General features: G+C 39.7%; 1 protein-coding gene across 7 annotated transcripts in view; it reads left to right on the top strand.

Annotated features, from left to right (window-relative positions):
* Positions 1-23,588, top strand: part of LOC150078646 (zinc finger homeobox protein 3-like) — a 305,456-nt gene that overhangs the window by 211,791 nt on the left and 70,077 nt on the right. For 6 of the 7 annotated variants that reach the window (XR_016547578.1, XM_090383909.1, XM_090383910.1 and 3 more), the window contains one exon: positions 3,501-9,710. Coding sequence is in view for 6 of the 7 variants with exons in the window: in XM_090383909.1 (XP_090240035.1) it covers positions 3,501-9,710 (6,210 nt within the window). In the remaining variant the exon portion in view is untranslated. Of the gene's footprint in view, positions 1-3,500; positions 10,300-23,588 lie in introns of those variants that run through there. The other variant, XM_090383913.1, reaches the window with a different exon arrangement.

Below are 23,588 nucleotides of genomic sequence, written 5' to 3'. Positions count from 1 at the left end.
ACATTTGTAATGTTTGGGAATGTTCAAAATGAATACATTGTTAAATTGTTAAAATGCCTCCATTGGAAAGGTTTTCTAATTTTTTTTGCCCTCAACGATGGCAATTGTTTCAGAACTGACTACTAGCAGTTTCAAATTTCGCACCCACAAGTTTCTAGCGAAACAGTTTGGCGAGAACTTCATAAAGTTGAAATTTGTGGTAGAGCAGCGATTGGTAACCCACTCGTTACTGACGCTAACGATAGGAGGAGGACCCAGGGGTGCATAGCAGAAAAACTGAACGCTTGATGATTGGAAACATGCCATATTTTCATATGAATCATCCTTCATACTTTTTCCAACATTGGGGAGAGTTTACGTTTGGCGAATGCCAAAGGAAGCGCATTATACAACGTGGTTGAGTTAGTCGGTCTCGGGGGTGGGGGGGTGTAGAATGGGTTTTTCGTACACCAAACAGAAAATCGACCTAAGAACAAACGCACTTTACAGATAATATACAAGGAGCAATATACTCTTAGTCGCTGAAGCTCCTAAAACCCTACAACAACAATAACTATCTTGTGCCAATATCAAACATAGTAAATGATGGACAATGGTTTGGGCAGCAATATCTTGATGTTCTATTGGTTTTATCATCTCCATAACGGGCGAATTACTGCCACTGATTAGTTTGATATTCTGAGTGATCAGGTTCATCTCATGGTGCGAGCATTGTTTCACACAAACGATGCCATGTTTCAAGATGATAATGCTCCAATCCACATAGCCAGAGGAGGTTTCGACGAGCGTGAAACCTAGGGTAAGCACATCCCATGGCCGCATAATCACTAGCTTTAATGTTATTGAGCCAGTGCAGACATATTTGGAGAAGAGAGAGAAAGATTTATTTGAATTCTCTTCTAAATAGAATATAAGCTGTTTCAAAAGCAAAAGGTGGCCCAACACAGTATTAGTGTATAACTGTAACCTTTATCACAGGTGTTTCTTTTATTTTGGGCACCCTTGTGTATTATGTCTGTGAATTACATGTGTGTTCTGTGATCGATTTGCCTGTTTCTCGGACTAAAAATCCGAGAAACAGGAGAGAAAACTCCCATGCTGCGCTCGCCTGTGACCAACTAACTCAGCCACGTTGTGAAAAAGGCCCATAAAAATTCCTCAAGTCATCTACGCGATTCCAACTCGGGTCTTTTCCACCCGATGTGCAATGACAGCGATTCTTCCAACCGTACGACCCGCGAGACTATGCATGGATTCCTTCCCTCTTTGGTAAAAAGTTTGATTACTGAACGATGCGCGATTTTCATGATGCTCACTTCCCGTGTTTGCTGCACGGTCAGCACTAAGGCCCTTGTGGGTGGGAGCTCTCCCCCTGGACCTGGAGGTTGCGGCCTTCTATTTAACCTTTCCAGAGGGGTATCTACTACCTTCCGGGATTATACCACCAATCCAGAAAACAGCTACAATGGGGAAAAACGACGTCTCATCATCTATTTACATAACCTCTGGCAGTCCCGTTGGCGTGACACCAACAGAGGCGCCGTAACAAAGAAATTCCTACCAGAACTTCGAAGAACCCACTCAGACCTGCCACCATGGTTCTCTCCAGGTCTTCTGACTTCATATCTTCTTACCAGCTTCGGGGCCATTAGAGCGAAGCTAATCAATGGAATTAACGGAAAACGCTTCCTGTTCCTGCAGTCTCCTGGAAACATGGCAGCATCTGATGTATCATTGCCCCATCTACGAGGACCTAAGCTGCATTTTAATCACAAGAATCCAATTCAAACCCAAAGATTGAGAGCATTTTCTCCTGGAATCTCAAGAAATATAATGTTCTCTCCTCTTTTGCCCAAGAGCTTTTTGGAAGAAGAGGAACCCTTCCTTTACCATAATTCCAGAAACTGGAACACCAGTCAAAAGTAACCAGACCTCACCAATTACGGAAAACTCTTAAGATAAACCTACGACAACTACCAAGTCGGGACTCTGGTCCCATGCCAGTCCTTATCTAATCCCATCATGGAACCTGACCAACGGACACACACATGAATGGGGCACCAACACAGTCCCGGACGATTGTCTCAGACTCCAGAACAAAGACCGCTCTGAAGGTGTCCTGTGTACGTCCTTTCAAGCGACAATACTCCGGATATGACCCACTTCATGACCCTGGGGTGGCTGTGCACCCCCAGATACATATGGTAGCTTCATCGACCGCACTGAATTGCCTGGCTAGGCTCGGTTTCTCAGTAGGCGGTTACTTCCGCACTCCCTTGAATGGAACCTTTTTTTTTTCCGGGAAAGAAGAGCTTCTCCAACCCTCCCCCTCTCTTTTTTTTTTTTTGTGGGGCATGGGCATGCCCCACTGTCAAACCGGGGTCATCTTCCCTATCGACCCCTACTTCCAACTTCTAACCCCCCAGCCTTCCGTCCCCCCACTTTCTTCTTACACAGCATCCGTCCCATATGTCAAAATTTATGCCCGACCTATTAGAAAACTTATCATCTTTCAGCGATTGTCCCCTTATAGCCCCTCTAAAAGCGACATAGTTTTCCTCCATTTATTTAGGTCCTAGCCACTGAAATCCCAGGAAAGTAGGTGGCAGGACCTGCCAGAGTACTTTAGAAACAATGGTACACCCGAGGCAAGGTATGGTGACGTCGGGTCCCACTAGGGGCCCTGCGGCTAATTGACCGGATGAACAAAGAGTACAACACACTACACAGCATATAACCCACACATCTCAAAATCTCTGGCTCGATACAAAACTCACTCGCTGAGATGGGAGAACTCTCAGGAGCCGTTAGACACCAACATACCTTACACTTTACTTACCAATACAAAGGCATTATAGCCAAGTAGCTTATGCTCCATGAAACCCCCATAACCAATACAAAGAATTGAAATTTTAGAAACTGCATAAAACTTTGACATACACTGTTTTTTTTTTTTTTTTTTCAGATTATTTTATAAGGCATTAAGCTTTCAAAATAATACGACACCAAACCCCCTTTCTTACCTATTTATCAGTTGATGTTTAATGGAGCAACGGACAATTTCCTTTGTTTCGGGTCAAAACAAAGGCGAATCTGCAAATTCTGCGCCTTCCGGCTAGGCTGCTGAACGGTCCCCACGTGATCTTTAACAACCATAACAAACCAGCTTATTAGCTTTCGAAAAGAATTAACGTGTCGAGAGCTCACTGGCCGCCCACAATGAAGCACGTGAATATATGTAGAAAAATTTGGAATGTATTACTCAATATGTTTATTTTAATCAATCAGTTATATCAATATATGAAGCGAAAGGAAATCAGCGTTAACTCTATCTTGCTATGATGGCAAATTAGTGACACCTACTTTGGAAAGCTCTGATCAATATTTGGTACTCCTGTCTCTATTTTGATTTGTTTCCAATTAATCTCTAATATCTGAAATAATTTGACCCTACTAACACTTTCTCGGTTTAATTTACGACCTTTGGTTGTGTTTTTCAGATAATAAAACCAACAAGATGGTAGAGGTTGATGGACGAGTGGAAGACGACCGTCTTGAAGATCATCCGAAGGCCGATGACAGATCAATGCTGAAACAAGCTCTGCTCGATAAAGCCAATCCAGAACCTGCAGCAGACGCTAACCACACCTGTCCTTTCTGCAATTACTCAAGCAGTAGCGAGGTTCGAATTCAGATGCATGTAATGGCTCAGCATTCCCAAAGACCCACTTCTGTACCGTGTCCACTGTGCCAAGAAGGATTCAAAGAGTATGGACGATTGGAGAACCACCTGGTGGAAGTCCACAACGTGACGCAGGAAGGCGTTCAGCGACTCATGTTAATGGTAGACCAATCAGACTGGGTTATGGCTACTCCACCAGGGAAGCAGAATTCATCGTCACCGCCTCAAAGTTCAGCAGAGGTATCGGAAACGAAACCAGATGTGGGGGACATTGATGGAAAGAGTGACAGTGACAGTAGAGACAAAGTGAGTGGGGACGAAAGTACCGTGGAAGAATTTTCTTGTGCTGTATGTGGGAAAGTATACGCTGTGATTGAAGATCTGTTCTGCCACCAACATGAGTTCGGCCATGTCGACAAGAAACACGCATCCGGATATTTATGCTGGAAAAAAGGCTGCAATCAGTGCTTTAACACCTTGGCTGCGACTCAGATTCACTTCAAAGAGATCCACACGAAAAAATCACCGTTATCTGTTTCTGAGCGGCACGTGTACAAATATCGATGCAACCAATGCAGCCTGGCTTTCAAGACACTCGAGAAGTTGCAATTGCACACACAGTATCACGTGATTAGAGCAGCAACGAAGTGTGTCTTGTGTGACAGGAGTTTCCGTACTGTGGCAGCACTACAGAAACACGTGGAAACATCTCACGTGGATATGTCGAAGGAAGAAATGGAGAGATATCGTAACAGCTTGGCGAACAACCCTCTGCTTAGTGGGGGAGGAAGTGGGGGCGTGTTGGATCCTCAAACGACAGAGTTGCTGAAGAAGGAGAGCAACAGGGAAGAGATGGATGAAGATGAGGATGAAGAAGAGGATGCAGGATTTATGGATGAAAATGAAGCTCCTGAGGGAGATGATGGGAAAGATCAAGTCTTGGAAGACTACATCAATAGTCAGGCTATAGCAGAGGACAGCTACAACGACCCTACCAGGAAGTACAAATGCCACCGTTGTAAGGTCGCCTTCACACGCCAGAGCTACTTGACTAGTCACAATAAAACCCTTCTCCATAGAAAAGGGGAGAAGATGAGCTATCCGATGGAGAAATATTTGGATCCCAACCGGCCTTTTAAGTGTGAGGTTTGCAAGGAGTCCTTCACTCAAAAGAACATTCTCTTAGTTCATTATAACTCTGTTTCTCATCTGCACAAGCTGAAGATTAGCATGAAAGAAAACAATAGCACAGCCACCACCAGTACGAAAGCCACAACCACCACCACTACAACCACTACCATTGCTACTAGTACAACCACTGAAACCTCTTCTACAAACAGTGTGAACTTACCCCATACTTCCACCACTGCCCCTACGACAAAATCCACCACCACCACCACTACCGTCACCACCTCTTCCCCTTCTTCACTGAACAGCAATTCTACTACTTCTGACCCAGGAGATGAGAAAAAGCCCTTCCGGTGTAACATCTGCAAAGTGGCATACAGTCAAAGTTCTACCCTGGACATTCACGTGCGATCTGTTCTACATCAGACCAGAGCATCCAAGCTACATGAACTAGCAATGACTGGCCAACTGGATCTCTCACTACCGTTAATTGAGAGGCCAGACACCAGCCAAGAACAACCACCAAAGAGTTCTGAAGGAACCCTCCCACAAATCACTCCACCTCCGCTACAGTCTCCGAGAATTTCCGACCTTCCTCCTTTTCCACTTCCTACGTCATCTCCAGCGACGGCAGCTCCTGTTACTACGGCATCCCCACAGCTTCCATTTCATCTCCCCTCAGATCCGACAAGCCTCCAGCAAGCCCTAGGTCTAGTCTCACACATTGCACAACCTCCAGTACTGGTTCCTTCTCAGATGTCCCCTCAGGGCATCTTCTCATGTCATAGGTGTGGAGTAATTTTTATGTCTCAAGAAGCTCTTCTGCAACATCAGCAACTGTACTGCTTTCTTTCCCAGCCTCCTCCTCCTCTTCTATCTGCAGCACCAACTACACCTCAGGCACCTCCAATTCCTGGTTTATCTCAACCTCCTCATCTATCAAGGTTATCATTACCTCACGAACGAGATGAACAGCAACAGAGGCTAGCATTATCCCTCCCACATCCTGAGACATCACCATCGCCAAGTATAGCAAACAGTATCACTCATCACCAATCACAATCAAGTCCAACCCCAGGAAAGATGATGTTTGCAAAATTTGCTTTCCCACGTACAAAACCCCCAATGTTTCGCCACCTTTTAGAAAGTTTTGGGTTTGATGTTGTGATGCAGTTCAATGAAATGACCCAAAAGAAACCACGAAAGGAGCCAGAAAAGAAGGAAGTGGAAGATCCAAAGAAAGATGCAATAGAAAATACCCCAAAACTCTTATTAGAGAATGAAGATAACAAGAAAGAGAAGAGGAAGATTGATCTCCCAGAGATTAATCGATCTGTTTGTGGAGAGTGTGGACGAGATTTTTCTAGCATCTGGGTTTTGAAGTCGCATCAGGAAGAGATCCATAAAAACATTGTGCCAATAATGATGGTGGAGAAATTTGCAGAGGATTTCAAAGTTGATTATGAGAGAAGAAACGCGTCATCAGCTCCAGCTAATGACGAAGTGGTGAGTATTTCTGAGGCCACGTCTCCATCTTCGAGTGGGGAACCGAGCACTGGACCATCATCGACGCCTGTTACGCCCTCAGGACCACCGTCTTTATCACTTCCGCCTTCCATCACTCCACCAGTCACCTCCTTTGCTTCCCAGGTATCCGAAGCTACTGCTGTTACAGCAAATCAGATGGCAGCACACCTTCAGTTCAACCAACTGCTGATGAATATGGGTTTAGGTATCGGCTTGCCAATGGGGATGAACATGAATATGGGCATGCCCTTTGGAGCAGCTATGAATCTCCATCCTCCACTAATACCATTAATGATGCCCCCTCCAATTGACCCTCTGATGGCTTCCGCTTTCAACCATCCTATGATACCAAGTCCAATGGATCCAAATTTCTTTGCAGCTCAGAAACTACTTCAGCAGCAACAGCTATCTCATGCCCAACAACAAAAGCGGGCTCGAACCCGGATCAGCGATGATCAGTTGAAAATACTCAGAGCCTATTTTGATATCAACAACTCCCCAACAGAAGAGCAACTGATGGAGATGTCAGATAAGTCTGGACTGCCTCTGAAAGTCATTAAACATTGGTTTCGTAACACTCTATTCAAAGAAAGACAAAGGAACAAAGATTCTCCTTACAATTTCAGCAACCCTCCTTCCACTTTTTTAAACTTGGAAGAGTATGAAAAAACAGGGGAAACTAAAGTACATCCCTTGAGCCAGAATAATGAGGATGTAAAAGACAAATGTCATGAAAACAGGCACGAGGAGACCAGCAGTGGCAGTTCAGAAGATAAACCTCCAGAAAGAAAAAGGCCAAAGACTCCAAAATCACCTCTCCATGAAGAGAGGCCCACTCCATCAAATTCATGCATTCTTCCTTTTTCCGATGCAAACGTGATGGTATCGGCTCCATGTTCCTTACCCGTGATAAGCACAAGCAACCCCACCTACTTCAGTGATCTACACAATCCGACCTCGGACTTTCTTCCCAATTTTCTAAATACCAATCCTCTCACTTCTCCCATGCCTCCCTGTTCCCCTCCTACCTCAGAATCTCCTCACTCCACAGGAACTCCAAGTGGCACAACTACACCAACAACCACAAGTTCTGGAAAGCGTGCTAATCGTACAAGGTTTACTGATTATCAAATTAAGGTACTTCAGGAATTCTTTGAAACAAATGCATATCCAAAAGATGATGACCTAGAGTATCTCTCCAAACTTCTCAATCTCAGTCCGAGAGTTATTGTAGTATGGTTTCAAAATGCTCGTCAAAAAGCAAGGAAAGTGTATGAGAATCAACCACCAATACCTGTTGAAGAGGAGAGATCAAATCGCTTTCAGAGAACACCAGGACTCAATTACAAGTGCAACAAATGTTCTCAAGTGTTCCAGAGGTACTATGAATTGATAAAACATCAGAAAAGTTCCTGTTTCAAAGACGAAAACCCTTTAGCTGCTCAATTAAAACAAACAATTGGAACTGATGAAAGGTCCCGGCCACCATCACTTCCAAGTCCAGGCCAGGTGGCTTCCAGACCACAAGACAAGTTTGGACAGAATGGTACATATAGATGTGATAAATGCAGTTTAGCGTTCTCCAGGTTAGATCTCTGGCGAGAGCATCAGCTTGTGCACATGATGAACCCTAGCCTTTTCCCCAACTTCCCTAACTCATCATTCGGAATGATGTCCTATGATACTCAGACTCCACCACTGCCTCAGATGAAGCGAAAAGTATCAGATGACGAAGATTCCACCCCTGAGCAGCCCAAGGACAAGAGGTTGAGAACAACCATCCTTCCTGAACAGCTGGACTACCTATATCAGCAATATCAGGTGGAGAGCAACCCAAGTCGAAAGATGCTGGAAAATATTGCCAAGGAGGTCGGTCTAAAAAAAAGGGTGGTGCAAGTTTGGTTTCAAAATACCCGAGCACGTGAGCGTAAAGGTCAGTTTCGGGCCCATCAGCAAGTTATCCACAAAAGATGTCCTTTCTGTCGGGCTCTTTTCAAGGCACGCTCAGCTCTGGAGTCTCATCTGGCCACTCGACATGCTGATCAGTACACCAAAGGTGACATCAACATCGATGCTCTTCCGGATGGTGATGGAGAGGATTCCAACCCAGAAGCTCCTACATGTTCCAGTCCATTAGATGACAAACCTTCCACCTCACTTCCCTCCCCTTCACCCCCACTGAACACCCCATCTACATCTGCTGATTCAGTTCAAAGTACAATGAAGCGCTACTACGAGGACTCATTGAAGAAGTACTTGGATGAGTTGTGTTCCCCTAGTCACACGAGCAAGGACTCCGCCCCAAGCAATGACACAGCCAACAAGAGTTCAGAGAAATCAGAAGGCAAAGAAACCACCGACTCCCCCCTTGATCTCAGCAAACCCCTGAAACTTGGAAGTGACAAGGATATCGCGTTCCTTCTGTCTGAAGATGGAGTCTCCCATACGGGAATTGCCGACGATGCCCGCTCAGAAACGTACTCCGAATCAACGGACAACATGGACGGAGATGATGCGTATGAGAGCAACCCAACCTCCCCAGGTTCCCACATCAGCCTGCATCGGCGAATGACCAGCTCTGGGAAGAGGTTTCGCACCCAAATGTCAACGGTGCAGCTCAAGGTCATGAAGTCCATTTTCGTCGATTACAAGACGCCGTCAATGGCAGAGTGTGAAACGCTAGGCCGGGAAATTGGGCTGCCAAAAAGAGTAGTTCAGGTGTGGTTCCAGAATGCTCGAGCCAAGGAAAAGAAGAACAAGTTAGTCTTTGAGAAGACGTTTGGCCATGAGATGGAGACTTCGAAACAGGCGGATGAATGTAACCTGTGTCAAATCAAGTACAACCTGAAGTTCTCAGCCTCCAGTGTGCAGGAGCACCTCTTCTCCAAGAAGCACATCGACAACCTGAGGACGCATATCGAGAGTATGAAGAAACTCACTGAAGGTCAAGAGAACTCTGAACGGACTGACGTAACACTTCCCTCTCAACAGCCCGATGTTTCCAGGAACAGAAATTGCTCCACCAATTTAACGCCCACTCCTGGTCTCATGCAAATGATGGGACTTTCGCAAATGCCTCCACTCCCTTCTTCCCTTCCCAACTTCACACCCAGCGTATCGTCCGAACCCGAGAAAGGCGAATCCAGAAAGGACCAGAACTGTTCCGTGGATGGCTTGCCCACCAAGCCAAAGGAAGAGATGACGTCGCCGCAGATTCCTGTGTCCTCCCAAGACAGTGTGGTGATGAATCCCTTAGGTGACTTCATGCTTCCTGGAAGCGACGCATCCAGCCTGTTCCCGTATATGTATGCGGGCTTTCCTGGTTATTACCCTGGCGTTCCTGGGGCCTTTCTGCAGCCAACCATTTACCCAGGTAGGACTAAACTCTGACCTGCGGGATTCCAGGACTGTAGCCAAACGTTTGTGTATGTGTTTGTGTATGGCCTATTTATTTCGTGAATGCGGGCTCTCGTGGGCCGATCTAGTTCCTAAGTGCGGGGGACCAAGGTACGAGAGGTAAGCCAAGACAGTGTACATATTATATACAAGAACAGACAAGTATTTTGCCATTTTTGTACATTTTAATCATTGACCGTTCCTAATGGCACAGATGCCTTTATAAATAGGACTGTTTGCCCGCCACCCTGCCTGACTGGATGCGATCCCTCAAGACCTTCCCATGTGTAGTTTTGGCCTCAGAAGGCGTTTATTTCCGAGTAGCATGAACTGTATTGAGTCGCTTGTTCCCCTATTATACCCTTTAAGACGACGCAGTGTGGCTTTATTTTTGTATCATAGTCGCCAGATGTAGCTAGTGTAGCATCCCTAATGTACAAATCTAAGTTGATTTTTCCTTCCCCCGGCACACAACGCTCCGGTCTGCATGCATGTGTCTGTGCCTTTTATTTCTAAATGCCTAGGCTGTGCTAGAGGCATGCCTTATTCTGTTGTAGCAGGCCTGGCAAAAAAGCGCCCCCTAACGGGCGACCGTGCTGAAATGTATATAGTTTGTGTATGCTTGAGCAGTATTGTAAAATAAACTTGTTGTTTACAGATGTTTGGTTTGTTGCGTTATTTTTTGTTTATACCAACAGAATTATTTTGAACATTTAGTTTTAATGTGGTGTAATCCTTGTAGCAGATGCTCCCTACCTCCAACCCCTGTGTACCCATGCTCCTAAACCTCAAGCAGTCTTTTAATTCCCGTGGGTGAAAGTAGCCTTTTAATTTTTAATAAAGGGGGGTTTTAATATTTTCCTTCTTCTACATCCTGCGAAGGTTGCTCCTACAGCCGTATTTTTACTTTTCTCCTTTAATGTTGCAATGGAAGATTAAATTTTGAGTGTATTTATTTAATAATTTTTGTAATTATTTATTGGCAAATATTTGTACTTGTACTCACACCCACGCACAAAGATTAATCGTGTCTCAGCAGCGAGCACGTGAGAGGCTCCTATAGAGGAGATCATGGAACTATGCATGAATGTGTTGAAATGGAAGATTATATACACTGTCTCATATTCAGGAATATAAAATTTTCTATTCTTTCTTTTCATCAAAGACGAATTTCATATTTTGATTAACAACTACGATATTTGTAGATAGCTAAGCGTACACGGATAGTTTCAGTGTTCTTCATTTTGCATGATTTGTATCTTTAGATGAATGTAATTGTTCGAGATGGTCCCTAAATTTGGACAGTCCATCGAGGAGTAGGCACTTTACAAGAAGCTTACCTATCTGCGAATATCTTGATGATTACTTTTAAGGTGAAGAAATTAAAAGAATGCAGGCATACAAAACCAACTACAACGCCAGGTGTAGCTAGTGTAGCACCAACTAATACCGAATTCATTAATTGTACAAAAAAAGAAATATGTAATTTATTTTTAATCAGTTAAACAAGTTGTTGCTAATTTTTTGAATCATTTTGTATATAACAGCTATTTTTATGCAACTCAGTGGCCATTCACAAAATTATTATTCAAGGGGGGGGGCCGAATCATATATTTAGCATAACAGGTTTTCATAAAAAAATAATATGGCTTCATTTTGTACCAAGGGCCAAAAAACGAATGTATTTTTATACTGTATGAGCCAAAATTTTAAAAATCGCGTTATAATTTGTGACTGGTCCCTTAGGCTCTTATGTATAACTGTGCTGGTGGTTATTTAATAAGTATAATGAATAAATACTAATTCTAAATATTATTATTTAGAATACTATTCTTTTAAGAATAATTTTTTTCGATCGAAAGTTTATATAAATATCCTTTATTGCAGAGAGAGAGAGAGAAAGATGTATATACACCTTCACCTTCATGGCCTGATTGGGCAAAGGTTGCTGGATTCAACACACAAACCATTGTGCCCATGCACAACAAATAATCGCTCTTATAAGTTCTATATATTGGTATTAGCTGATCACTCTGCAATATATCAGTGTCATGAGGAGGATCGTGGTGTTTTGTTTATGGAATTTATTAGTAAAGCGTTGAAAATCAATATCTAAATTTGCTATTTTGTTATATCCACCTTCATTACCATGAAGATGGATATAGCAACAGCATACCCCAAGGTGCCTTGTTTTTAGAAAGACAAGAACGAGTTATTCAGTCTCTCAGAGGAGTGTTAACTTGGATTAAACACTAGTTCTGCATCTGGGTATAACAGTCCTAGGTAAATTATCGTCTGAACTAGTGCTTCTCAAACTGCAGGGAAGATATTTGAAGTGAGGAGCAATATGTTGAGAGTTGCATATTAATCTACAAATACAACCTTTCCTGGAAATGTCTCGCCGAGATGTGACCATTAGTAGTAATATGTGAGTGGGGCCGGAGTTAAAAAAGTTTGAAGAACATTGGTGTTGACGATAGCGAACTGAAGGTAGCAGAGAACGAAAATGGCTCAGGGGTAACATTGCGACTCGATTCAAAGCTCCCTCAGCAGTGAGAGAGCTTGCGGAGTTATGTCAGTGATTGATTGGTTCGTTGGTTACTTTTTTAGGGGGGCATCGACTACTTTGGTCAATGATACATAGAAGCTTTGCCAGCAGAGGCAGAGACATTATATGAAGCATTTGTTAGACCACATCTCGATTGCTAGCAGCATACAGGTTTGGAGGCAGTATCTTAAAAAGGACGCAAACGTCCTTGAAACGGTGTAAACAAGAGCAGCAACACTAGTCAGGATTGTAGGGGGACGTGCCTTTATACGGGAAACGCTATAGTTTTCTAGTTTCCAATAGAATGAACATCTGCGTGGTCCAGCCAATGGGACTATAACTTTGCTCCTATTTAGACTGGAAAGCTCATGTTCAGAGGAACAACACAGATACCTGATGAAATTTGAAGGAAGTTGACTCCCTGCTGATGCTTCTAAGCTATGTTGCTTTCTTTCATCTTTTGGATGAAATTTATATTATGAATATAAATGGTAATGAAGTGGGGATGATGTAGCAACCGGAAGAGATATCAGGCGCTTAATTCAGTAGAAAAATAGATTTACAATTACATAAAACAAATTTAGAATTATAATGGTTTAAATGTTCTTTTTACTCTTTTTATCACTTAAATTTTCAGTTTTCCCTCGGCTTACTTCTTTCAGGGACGGATATTACAAACGTGTTTAACCGATTAAAAGCTGACTGTATCCGTAATTCCTTTTCCACCTCCTATTTTTCCCTTTCCAACTTATTAGATTACTCGACGAAGAGGAAATATTTTTATACTTTATTTATTTCACCCACTTTTGGCTTTAACAGCTCTTACCCCCTCTCCCCAAAATTAGAATCGGTCATGTGCTTTATAAGACATTTATTTTTATTGTAACCCAAGAATAAGACCATAACTTTTTTGTAGACATATTTGAAATATTCTGCATGTATACAGAGTAACCAAGAAGAAAAAATAAAATAAGTGAAACATGATAGTTCCGTTTAACTTATAATTTTTCTGGACCACCATGACTAATACACACTTGAAACGCAGCCTATGTAGGGCTGCTCCTAGAGCTCACGAGATAGGGTGGAAACTAATGCTAGGGAAAATAAAAAAAAGAGTTCTCTTTGCCTGGACTGAGGGAAGGGGGGCCCTTTCACTCCGCGATCCAAATTAATTGCATCCCTCCTAAGGACCGATGTTGATCCCACGACGTGATTAGCCAAAGAATTTGACGTTCGAGATCGGATCCGAACCCCATTTCACAATCTAATATTTATGTGACCAATTTGTTCTTAATTACACCTATATACACGTACATTGCTTTTTATCTATATCATCATCTTCAGCCATTGTCGACCCAATGCAGGTTGAAGGCCTCCTCAAAATTTCCAGCAACTGCGATCTTGTGCTTTCTATCGCTATTGTACATAATGGTAACAGAAAGTACCGCAGCAAATTTCGCAATTTCATCGATCCACTTCATATTTGGTCCTTTTCTTGGTTCCATTCTAAAATTTGTTTAGTCTATCTATCGTCAGTTCTTGATATGTGACCTGCTCATTTCCATTTTAAGCGCTTTGTTCTTTAAATGATGTCATAAACCGTAGTTTGTTGGTGAACCAATGCACGTTTTTTGGTCTCTTTTGGTTATGTTCAAAATTCGGCGCTCCATACTTCTCTATGTGACCTTTAGTCTTTGTAAAGCTTTGACCTTCATGTCCATATTTCACAACCATATGTTAGGACAAAGAGGATACACTGATCAAAAACTTTGAGAGACAGAGCGGCAAGTTTGTCTTGAAGAATAAGCTTTTCAAATGCTTCTCGTACAAATTTTATGCGCCGTTCAATTACCATCATGACGTTTCCATCTGTTGAAATTTCTTGTCCATGGTAAATGTCCACGGCTTTTATTTGCCCCTGGAGTCGAAAAAAGTTCGAGCAGCAGATGTTCCAAAGTGCGAAATTACTATATCAAGAGGTACGAAATACAGGGGGGATCCATATTTTTGTTGCCTTCATATAAAGACTGTAGTTCCTAGTTAAGTTTGAAGATTTCTTCATTTATCAAGTATTCTCAATATTCCATACCGATTTCAAAACAGTTCAAATTGGCAATTTATTTTTTTTTTATTAAGGCAACTGATACATTTAATTGGTACATTTAATTTATTCCATTCGATAATAACGGTCCTCGTGAGTAGAATCGCCGTATTCTGCACACCGGGTGGAAAAGACCTGAGTTCTAATTGCGTCAATGACTAGAGGAATTTTTATGGGCCTTTTTCACATGGCTGAGTTAGTCGGTCTCAGACAAAAGTAGCACGGTTTTTCGTCCAGCAAACTTTAGTCGTTGATGCGCCTAAAATCTCAAAACACACAAATCGATAATAATGAATTAATATCGCTGAATAGCTGCCGTGTAGTTGTTATACGCCATGAAAAATATGTGATTTATATTAAAATATGCAAATGAGCTGGAGCTTGTGAGTAAAAACTTCATATTTTAGTGGGTATCAAACAGCATGTACCTGATATGCGTAATACCTTCATATTTCGTGTTATCCGTTAAGCAATGTCTTATGAAAATAGTGGTGGGGTGGGGGGGTCGAAACTGTGCCTGGCAGTTTAAAAATTCCATGTCTGACATATTTGTATTCAGGTTTAAAATTTAATTATACACGTCCATCATGAAAATAAGTAGTTGCATAAGCAGCAGTCGCTGAATTAAAATAGGAAATGTCTATTGTATTGTCTCTCCTTGAAATGTTTCCTCTGACACGTGTTGTTCCAATTACATTTCCTAAACGTATATTAATTCTACAAAAATAGCCATTTTAAAATAAGAAATTCTACGCACAATTATGACGTTGCTCAAAATTAACGAAGTGCCATTTGCTTTTATACCATTTAATCACGTAGAAATGACAGAATTATATTCTAGGACGGATCTTCAGATAAACCAGTTTTACTTTTTAATTAAACTTATTTATTTTGATTTTTACTTACCCATTAAGATACTTTTCGGCAATTTTAGAAAATGATAATAAAGCTTTTTTATGTATTTCATAACCAGTGTTTTCTGCTGTCTTGTCTGCTATCACTACGAACATCAAGGTTAATGGCCGATGACGTCATGAACTTAAAGCACCCTGGTGATTTAACTCGCAATACATATTTTTAAAACGCAAAATAATTATTTGTAAAAATGTAAGCTTTAAATTTAAAGCTTATGTTGTTAAAAATAATAAAACAATAATTAATAATTATTAAAAACTTTCTTTTATATTTCATTGTAATTTTCTTCTCTTAAAAATCTGTCACCAACAATATCAACGTCAATGGCTGATGACGTCATGAATTTGAAGAACCCTGGCGGTTTAAATAAGATAAAGATTTTAAAACGTAAAATAATTATTATTAATTGGGATCAACGAATTATTTTGCGTAAATAAATAAATTAAATCTGTGGTTTGACTTTAGAAATAGGATTAGAGAAATAACTAACTCTTACTTTAATATTAATCTAATTTCTAGAAGTGAAACAAACGGAATAAATACTGATAAATTCCCTTTTTTTTTGTTTTCATATCTCGTATTAAACATAAAGGAAAATGACTGATGACGTCATGAAGTTAAAGAACCCTGGTGATTTAACTTGCCATACAGATATTTAAAACGCAAAATAATTATTTTTAAAAATTAAAGCTTCAGTTGTTAAAAATAATAATTATTAAAATAGTAACTCTTTCTTTTATATTTCATTATCAGTGTTATTTTCTTGTAAAAAATCTACTGTCACCAACATCAACGGCTCATGACGTCATGAACTTGAAGAACCCTGGTGAATTTAATTTGACACAGATTTTAAATCGTAAAATAATTATTTTTAAATGGGATCAACGATTTTTTTCTTTTGAAAATCTGTAGTTTGATTTTAGAAATACGATTAGATAACGATTAAACTATATTCTTAGATTAGAGAAAAGCTAATTTGGAAAAGCGAAATAAATGGAATAAATTCAATTTTTTTTTTTTTTTTTTGTATCTGGTATTTAAGATCAAAGTAAATGGCCGATGACGTGATCAACTTAAAGAACCCTGGTGATTTAATTTCCGATACAGATTTTTAAAACGCAAAATAATTATCTGTAAAAATTTAAATTTTTAATTTAAAGCGTTAGTTGTTAAAAATAATAATTATTAAAAATATTAAAACTTTCTTTTATATTTCATTAGCAGTGTTATTTTCTTCTCATAAAAATCTGCTATCACCAACAACATTCATGTTGTTGGTGATAGCAGATTTTTATGAGATTTTTATTTAGGCTGGTGACGTCATGAACTTGAAAAACCCTGGCGGTTTAAATTTTGAAAAGATTTTAGAAAGGTAAAATAATTATTTTAAATGGCTTGAACGAATTTTTTTTGTGTAAATCCGTGGTTTGACTTTAGAAATACGATTAAATAAATAAATAACTCTTAGTTTAATATTAGATTAATTTATAAAGACGAAATAAATGGAATAAACACTGATTAATTCCATTTTACCCCTATCTCGTATTTGACGTTAACATCAAGGTTAATGATGGATGACGTCATCAAATTAAAGAACCCTGATGATTTAACTACAGATACAGATTTTTAAAAAAGCAAAATCTGTAAAAATTTAAGCTTTAAATTTAAAGCTTCAGTTGTTAAATTGAATAATAAAATTATATTTCATTTTTATTTTCTTCTGTAAAAATCTGCTATAACCAAAAATGTCAACGTTAATGGATGATGACGTCATGAACTTGAAGAACCCTGGCGGTTTAACTTGTGATACGGATTTTTAAATGTAAAATAATTGTTTTTAAATGGGATGAACGAATTTCTTTTGTGTAAATCTGCAGTTTCACTTTAGAAATACGATTACATAAATAAATAACTCTTATTTAATATTAATCTAATTTCCAAAATCGAAATAAATTAAATAAATACTGACAAATTCCTTAATTTTTTTCGTATTTAGGCTTTTCTAAAGTAGTGCTAATGTTTGTCGTTAAATTAATATTGTGGAACCATTTTGTGGCAGTGATATTTGGCTTCCATAGCTGAGGACGTTGCGAAATAGGTTAGTTCTGCTAATACCGATTGCAGACCTACGTAAGTTGACGTCTGTTTTGTATAATTGCGACGTCACAGTTACCAGAGCAACATTCAAATAGTGAGTGACGTAACCAAGAAATGTCATTCACACGCATTGATTTGTGTTATTAGAACTGATGTGGTTAGTGGACTGAGGGCTATATCGCAATTAAAATTAATTGTCTTCAGGATTCCAAAGTACAAACGCATCTGGGATAAGTGGGTAAAATAAAATATACACGTGCACTTTAAACTACTTTCTCAGTATTAGTAGAACGAGTTGAGAAACAAATAAAATTTTCTATTGTTTCAAGCTAATTAAAATATTACATCAATTGAAGATTGTGTCACTGATTCATTCTGAGTTATTGGTAAATATTTAGTTCAGCCTTTAAAGTTGTAATTGGGATGTAGAAAGCTGAATATTTAGTTAATTGACGTACGGCTGTATGGTGAAACAGCAACAGCAAAAATAATTATTAAAAGACATAGGTGAAGTAAGTATATTTTGATGGTAAGGGTGCGAAGAAGAAACAAGCTTGCCTTGTTCGAAATCGTTTATCTATTGTGCTGGTTGTATCTATCTTTGAGCATTCCAAACCACAGACAGATCTTTGATATACATTTCATAATTAGCATTCGGGATCTTGCAAGTTCTACGCTTCTTTCATTGGATAACTCTGAATGCGTCTTTAGACGTAGAAGATGATTTTATAATTGTTTCCCTTTTTTCCCCATGATTCCTTGCAGAGGTTCTTTCAACCTTCCAATATTTCATATTTTTTCTCTCTTATTTTAACTTCTTGATAGTGTTTCACAGCCTTAAACTATCATGGGGGTAGGGTAGGGGAGGGGAGTGTAGCGTGGGGTGTGAAATTACTAGTGCGGGTGATGATATTTTTATTTGGTCTGTGGTTGGACCCTTGTTCCTGAATGCGATGATTTCATGTTCATAGCCGAAAAAGTAGAGTTTAGAAGCGGGGAAATTTTCTGCCGCACCCTCCCGAATAAATCATTCTTCGCAGGGCCTTTTCACTAAACCGCGCGTGGATATTTCGCCTGGTGTGCACCCCTTGTGCGACCTACCCCTTCCCTTCCACGAAAGGTGTTCCCTGTGTAAATCATCTCGTCCATAATCTCCCCATTTGTCAGCATCTTCCCATAATTCACTCCTCCGTATTGTTGCAAGCCGCAATTATTACATCACCTGTTACCCATAATTCACTGGTTAAGTAAGACTCCTAAATCAAAGCGCAACCCGAAGGGACTTTCCCAGCAAAGACAGGACCAGGTGGCGGTGCCTTTAGTGGCCCGGAAGAGAACAAAGGCTTGGTTTCCAGTAGCGGAAATGGTTGTTTAGAGACCGTCACCCCCTCCCAGGAGCAGCACGTTAATGTTCTCGAACAATGGCTTTAGCCAATGTGAATATTAATAAGCGCGCGCCCGCCACGGCTACCCTTTTGTATGGAGGGGTCCAGATGGGCTAGTCAGCGACAATGGACGCTAGGGATGGTCGCGGTAAGGTGAAAGGTTTGGGTGTCAGATAGTGTTTCATGATTCACTGCGTTTTTTTTTTTTTTTTTTTTTTCAGTCTAATTTTTATTTTGCACAGAGCCATCTAGTGGTGATCAGAAACAATGAACACAATGCAGGGTTATCCACACGTGTTCTCTGGACTAGCAGGAGAGGTTCCATATACGATTAGTTAAGATATCAAAAAATGAAAAAACAGTGTCGCCAAATCGGTGTCTCTGACCACGTGACATTTCTTGTTAGTCTCCATTATGAAAAAGAGGGAAGGTCGTATTCGGTTCCTCTCTTACCAAAGAACTACAGACTTCTCTGTCATCTGACAACTCCTCTCCCTCGCCTTGGACCACAATCATTCAGGAGCTGCCTTATGTTCACAGACCACAACTCCTGTCCCTTCCCGCTATCACTGTGACGTCATCCACAATGGTTTTAGATTATAATCCAATACCACCCAGTCTTTGATCTCGGTATTATCTGCTGTGCGCTGATTTTGTGTCTACCACAATAAGCAAGATTTTCTCTCAAAGCCTTAACTTAACTTCTGTAATATGATACAACACTGAATTTGTATAGTTAGCAGGTTCTTCATATTCGTATTGAGTAAGGAACGCATAAATACAATGCACTATAGTTTTTTTCCTTTTTTTTTTTATTAAATTCAGTATTTTAGTACATTACATAAAATGCATACAGATTCATTACATATATGTCGAAGAATTTTGATATACATACAAGATAAACACCATAATTACGTACATTAAAAATATATTATATACTAATCATATATACTGATATTCAAATACCTATTTCGGTCTTCATATCCTCATTCCTGTTGTGGTTGTATATTTTTATAGTAAAAATATTGTATATTTTTATAGTAAAAATATACAATATTTTTGCTGAACATGGTACATGGAAATTGAGAAAACGCCATCACCATTGAGAAAATACCACAAAACGTTTGACCCCATTATGTACATATTTCCAATTCGGAAATAAACTTAATAATACCAACGTAAGTTTTGAGTGCTTTATTATCTTCAAACAACACAGTTTGCCTCCTCACCATGCAGCTCAAGGAACTTAAACTACCATCAGTTTCCTGTCACTTGCGTGTCTCTGATAGATTTGTTCTTTTTGTAGAAATATCTGGAAGAAATCGTTCTAACTATTCATCACTGACAACGATAAAATGTTTTTTGGCAAATACAGGTTGGTTGGTTGTTGTAGGGCTTTAGGCGCGTCAGCAACTTAGGCTGTATTTCGGTATATAATATATCAGTAAATTGCGTGTATTCTTCTGTAGTCTTTTTTTTTTTTTTTTGTTTTGTTTTGTTTGCTGCATGGTTTTTTCCTCCTTAGTTTACGAGAGAAAAACCATGCTAAATTCTCCTGAGACCGATTAACTCAGCCACTTTGCGAAAAAGGCCCACAAAAATTCCTCGCGTCATTGATGGGATTCGAACTCAGGTCTTTTCCACTCGATGTGGAGGATGGTGATTGTTCAAACTGTGCTACCGCGAGTGAGCAAATATAAGTGGAAATTATATTGGAAAATGGATATATGGTCTTGGTTACCATCATTAGTGCTGTTGGTTATCGATTCTTTTCGGTAAACCATACGTTTCTTCCTCATTCAGTTGTTATTCTAGAACTTCTTTGAACCAGCTATTAATCCGATGCCTTGTTCGGCTTGTCATAGAAAATTTTACCAGTCGAAATGTTTCTAATTTCTGACCAATAAGAAAGGTTGTGATTAATAACACTGGCCAAAAAATTAGAAACCTTTATTCAATGTCTATTAGGGCCATCTTTTACCAAAATTACGTCTGTACATGAGATGACATGATTCCACTAGCTGTCTGAAGGAGTCTAACTCCAGATTTTACCATTCTTCCTCCATAATTTTTGTTAGCTGCTATATTGTGTATAGAAAACTGAGAAGCAAAACTGCCCTTTACAGTATATCCACACATTTTCAATTGAATTGAGATCTGGAGTATTAGGCGGCTAGGTAGATGCTGGAAATTGCATAAATGCTTTTCGAATCCTCGGATACGGTTTTTTGCATGGTGGATAATTGGATGTCGATTTTAAAGAATCCATCGCAATCTGGCTAGAAATGAAGCATTGCAAGGTGGAGTTGGTCCCATACAACAGAAAAATATTCATCGGAAGTAATTTTCTAACGGTATGAGCTGATCCCAGTCCGTATCAAAAAAGCATACTCCATACCGTGATGCCACCCCCCACTCGCTTGAGTGGTGATCACGAAACAGTCTGAATTCATGGCTTCATGAGGTTCACGCCACACTTTCACTTCCCATTGGTTAAAAAAGTGGGAATAAAGACTCGTCATTCTGCATAATCCAACAGTTCAGTCTTGGCGATGGCGGCGGCACCACTCCAGTCAAATCTTTCAATTTTTAAAGAAAGAAGTGGCTTTTCAATAGGCAGACGACCATCAAAACCCAGATTCTTCAACTGCCAATAGTTCGGTTGGAAATGGGTCTTTGCCTAAATTGAATTTTCCAGTCAATTGCTGTACATTGGACCTTCTATTCTGACCCACAATTCGCTTTGAATTCCTACGGTCTCGTATCGATTTTCTGTCGCGTATCTTCTTTTTACCACTGCACTCTCCTTTTGGTCTTTCACTAATTTTGTACTTTCAGATGTTTGGTTTTGACACACCAGTAATTTTATTCGTTTTCTCAGTTGTATCTCCTGCTAAAAACTTTCAGAAAATCGGAAAGATCACCTATCCTCCCCATTAAGGGTAGTCTTAGAAGCTCCAGGAAAGCGTCTGATACCAAGGAACTTGCAATCGTGCCATGTGACAACTTACAGTTGCATATAGAATTTTTTGGCGAACTGAGCACAACTGCGCAAAAGGCAAAAAAATCATATTTTATGAAACCTGCAAAGCAAGAAGCTCATTTTTAAATTTCTAGAAACATTTTTGGCATGGTCATTTCGAGGAGGGCAGCAGTATTTTTTTTAATTTATTATTTATTTATTTATTTTTTGTGCCCAGAGATTTCTTATTCATATTAAACAAAAAGCACAGCTTTCAAGTGGACATTTTAAGAATCATCGACTATTTCTACTTTTTGTGCAAACGAAGTCAGCGTTGCATGTCAGAAAAAAAAGAAAGAAAAAGATTACAGATTAGAAGGTAACATGTTGCATCTTCAGAGTAGAGAAATTTATATCCATTCCAGTTCCATTGCTCCAGCCTTGAACCAAGGGAGTCAGCGCGTTCTTTTGACAGGTTTATAATCAAATAACAAATCATTGAGTTATCTTTGTTGAATGAGGTGTGGCGTCGTCTTCTGCTTTGCGATTGCAAGTGATATCGTCTGATGATGAATCTATGTCTTCTTCAGCATGAGCTCTTGGCATATCCTCATCTTGTTCCTCCCAATTTACTTGTGGGGGAAGTAACTAGTAGACCCTCTCCGGGCAATACAAGTTTGGTGGTTAATGGAATGTCAACCTGCTGCGACGTTTGAATTTACTTGAAAATTCAGAGATTTGGATGAAGCAAAAGGAGCAGTCGAGTTTGTTGGTTTATTATTTCACCATATCGTTGAAATTGCCAAAGATATATTGGTGCTTTCTATAAAGCTGCTAATTTTGCTTTAAATCACAAAGGATACAACATAATTTGAAACACAAAAAAATAAATTTACTGTTCCTGCCAGTTAACCATTTCGTAATACTGAGTGGTGACCAATAAGAAACGTTGGGTTTAAAAGGTTTCAAATTCTTACAATACAATTTAAAAAAATTTCATGTAAAATCGTTCAGTTGGATTTAAGCTTTTTTTTCTATGAACACTCCATGAAAGGTATTTGCAGTTTTCAGAACCCATTGTCATCCTTTTTAGGAAATGGTTGGATATATGCAAACTTCCAAGTAGAAGGAAAAACTCCAGTGGAATTATAAAAGTTTAAAAATGCGACACAGATCAGGAGTAAGCTCAGGTGTACAGGTTTTGAGAACGAGTGGAGAATGCAACCAGGACCTGGTGCTTACTTGACATCAAAATTGTTCAGGATTCTTCTGTTGGGTATGAAGGTAGTGTCACAAAACGATCGTCGATAGAAGTGTTAGAAGAAAAGTAGGATGCTAGTAAGTCGGCTTTGTCTTTATCTGAGGATGCATTAGAACCATCCAGTAGTAACAGAGGTTACAGCCATTGGTTTTGCCACGGTAGTCGAATGGTAGTTGAGCATTCTTTGTCCAGAATGCTTGACTACCGTTTGGATAAGAAGGAAGTTTTCTATTCTTAGCCTGTTCGAAATCAAGTTTGGACTAAATAATGACTGCTTTTTAACAATAATGACAATTACTGCTAGGAAATGTAGCCAGAAAATGAACCTGGACATTTGGATACAAGCCAAATGACATATGTTACATTCTTATCTTGAATAGTCTTTGCGCATTTACTAGAAAACCAAGGAGGAGATTTTAAGGTAGATTATGAAATAAATGATTTCATTCCAACGAGAATAATTTTATTGACACGATCTGACCCAACATCGGGATCAGAAAATTTAAAACAATAATCACTGATCATCACATTTCGCATTCCTCTAATGCCAAAGCTGAGAATGACCATGAGAGAGAGAGAGGCTTCA

Source organism: Mastigoproctus giganteus, chromosome 10, assembly GCF_048544385.1.
Source record: "Mastigoproctus giganteus isolate SK-2022 chromosome 10, ASM4854438v1, whole genome shotgun sequence".
In the NCBI taxonomy this organism is placed as follows: domain Eukaryota; kingdom Metazoa; phylum Arthropoda; class Arachnida; order Uropygi; family Thelyphonidae; genus Mastigoproctus; species Mastigoproctus giganteus.
This window is presented reverse-complemented; position numbering and strand designations above follow the sequence as displayed.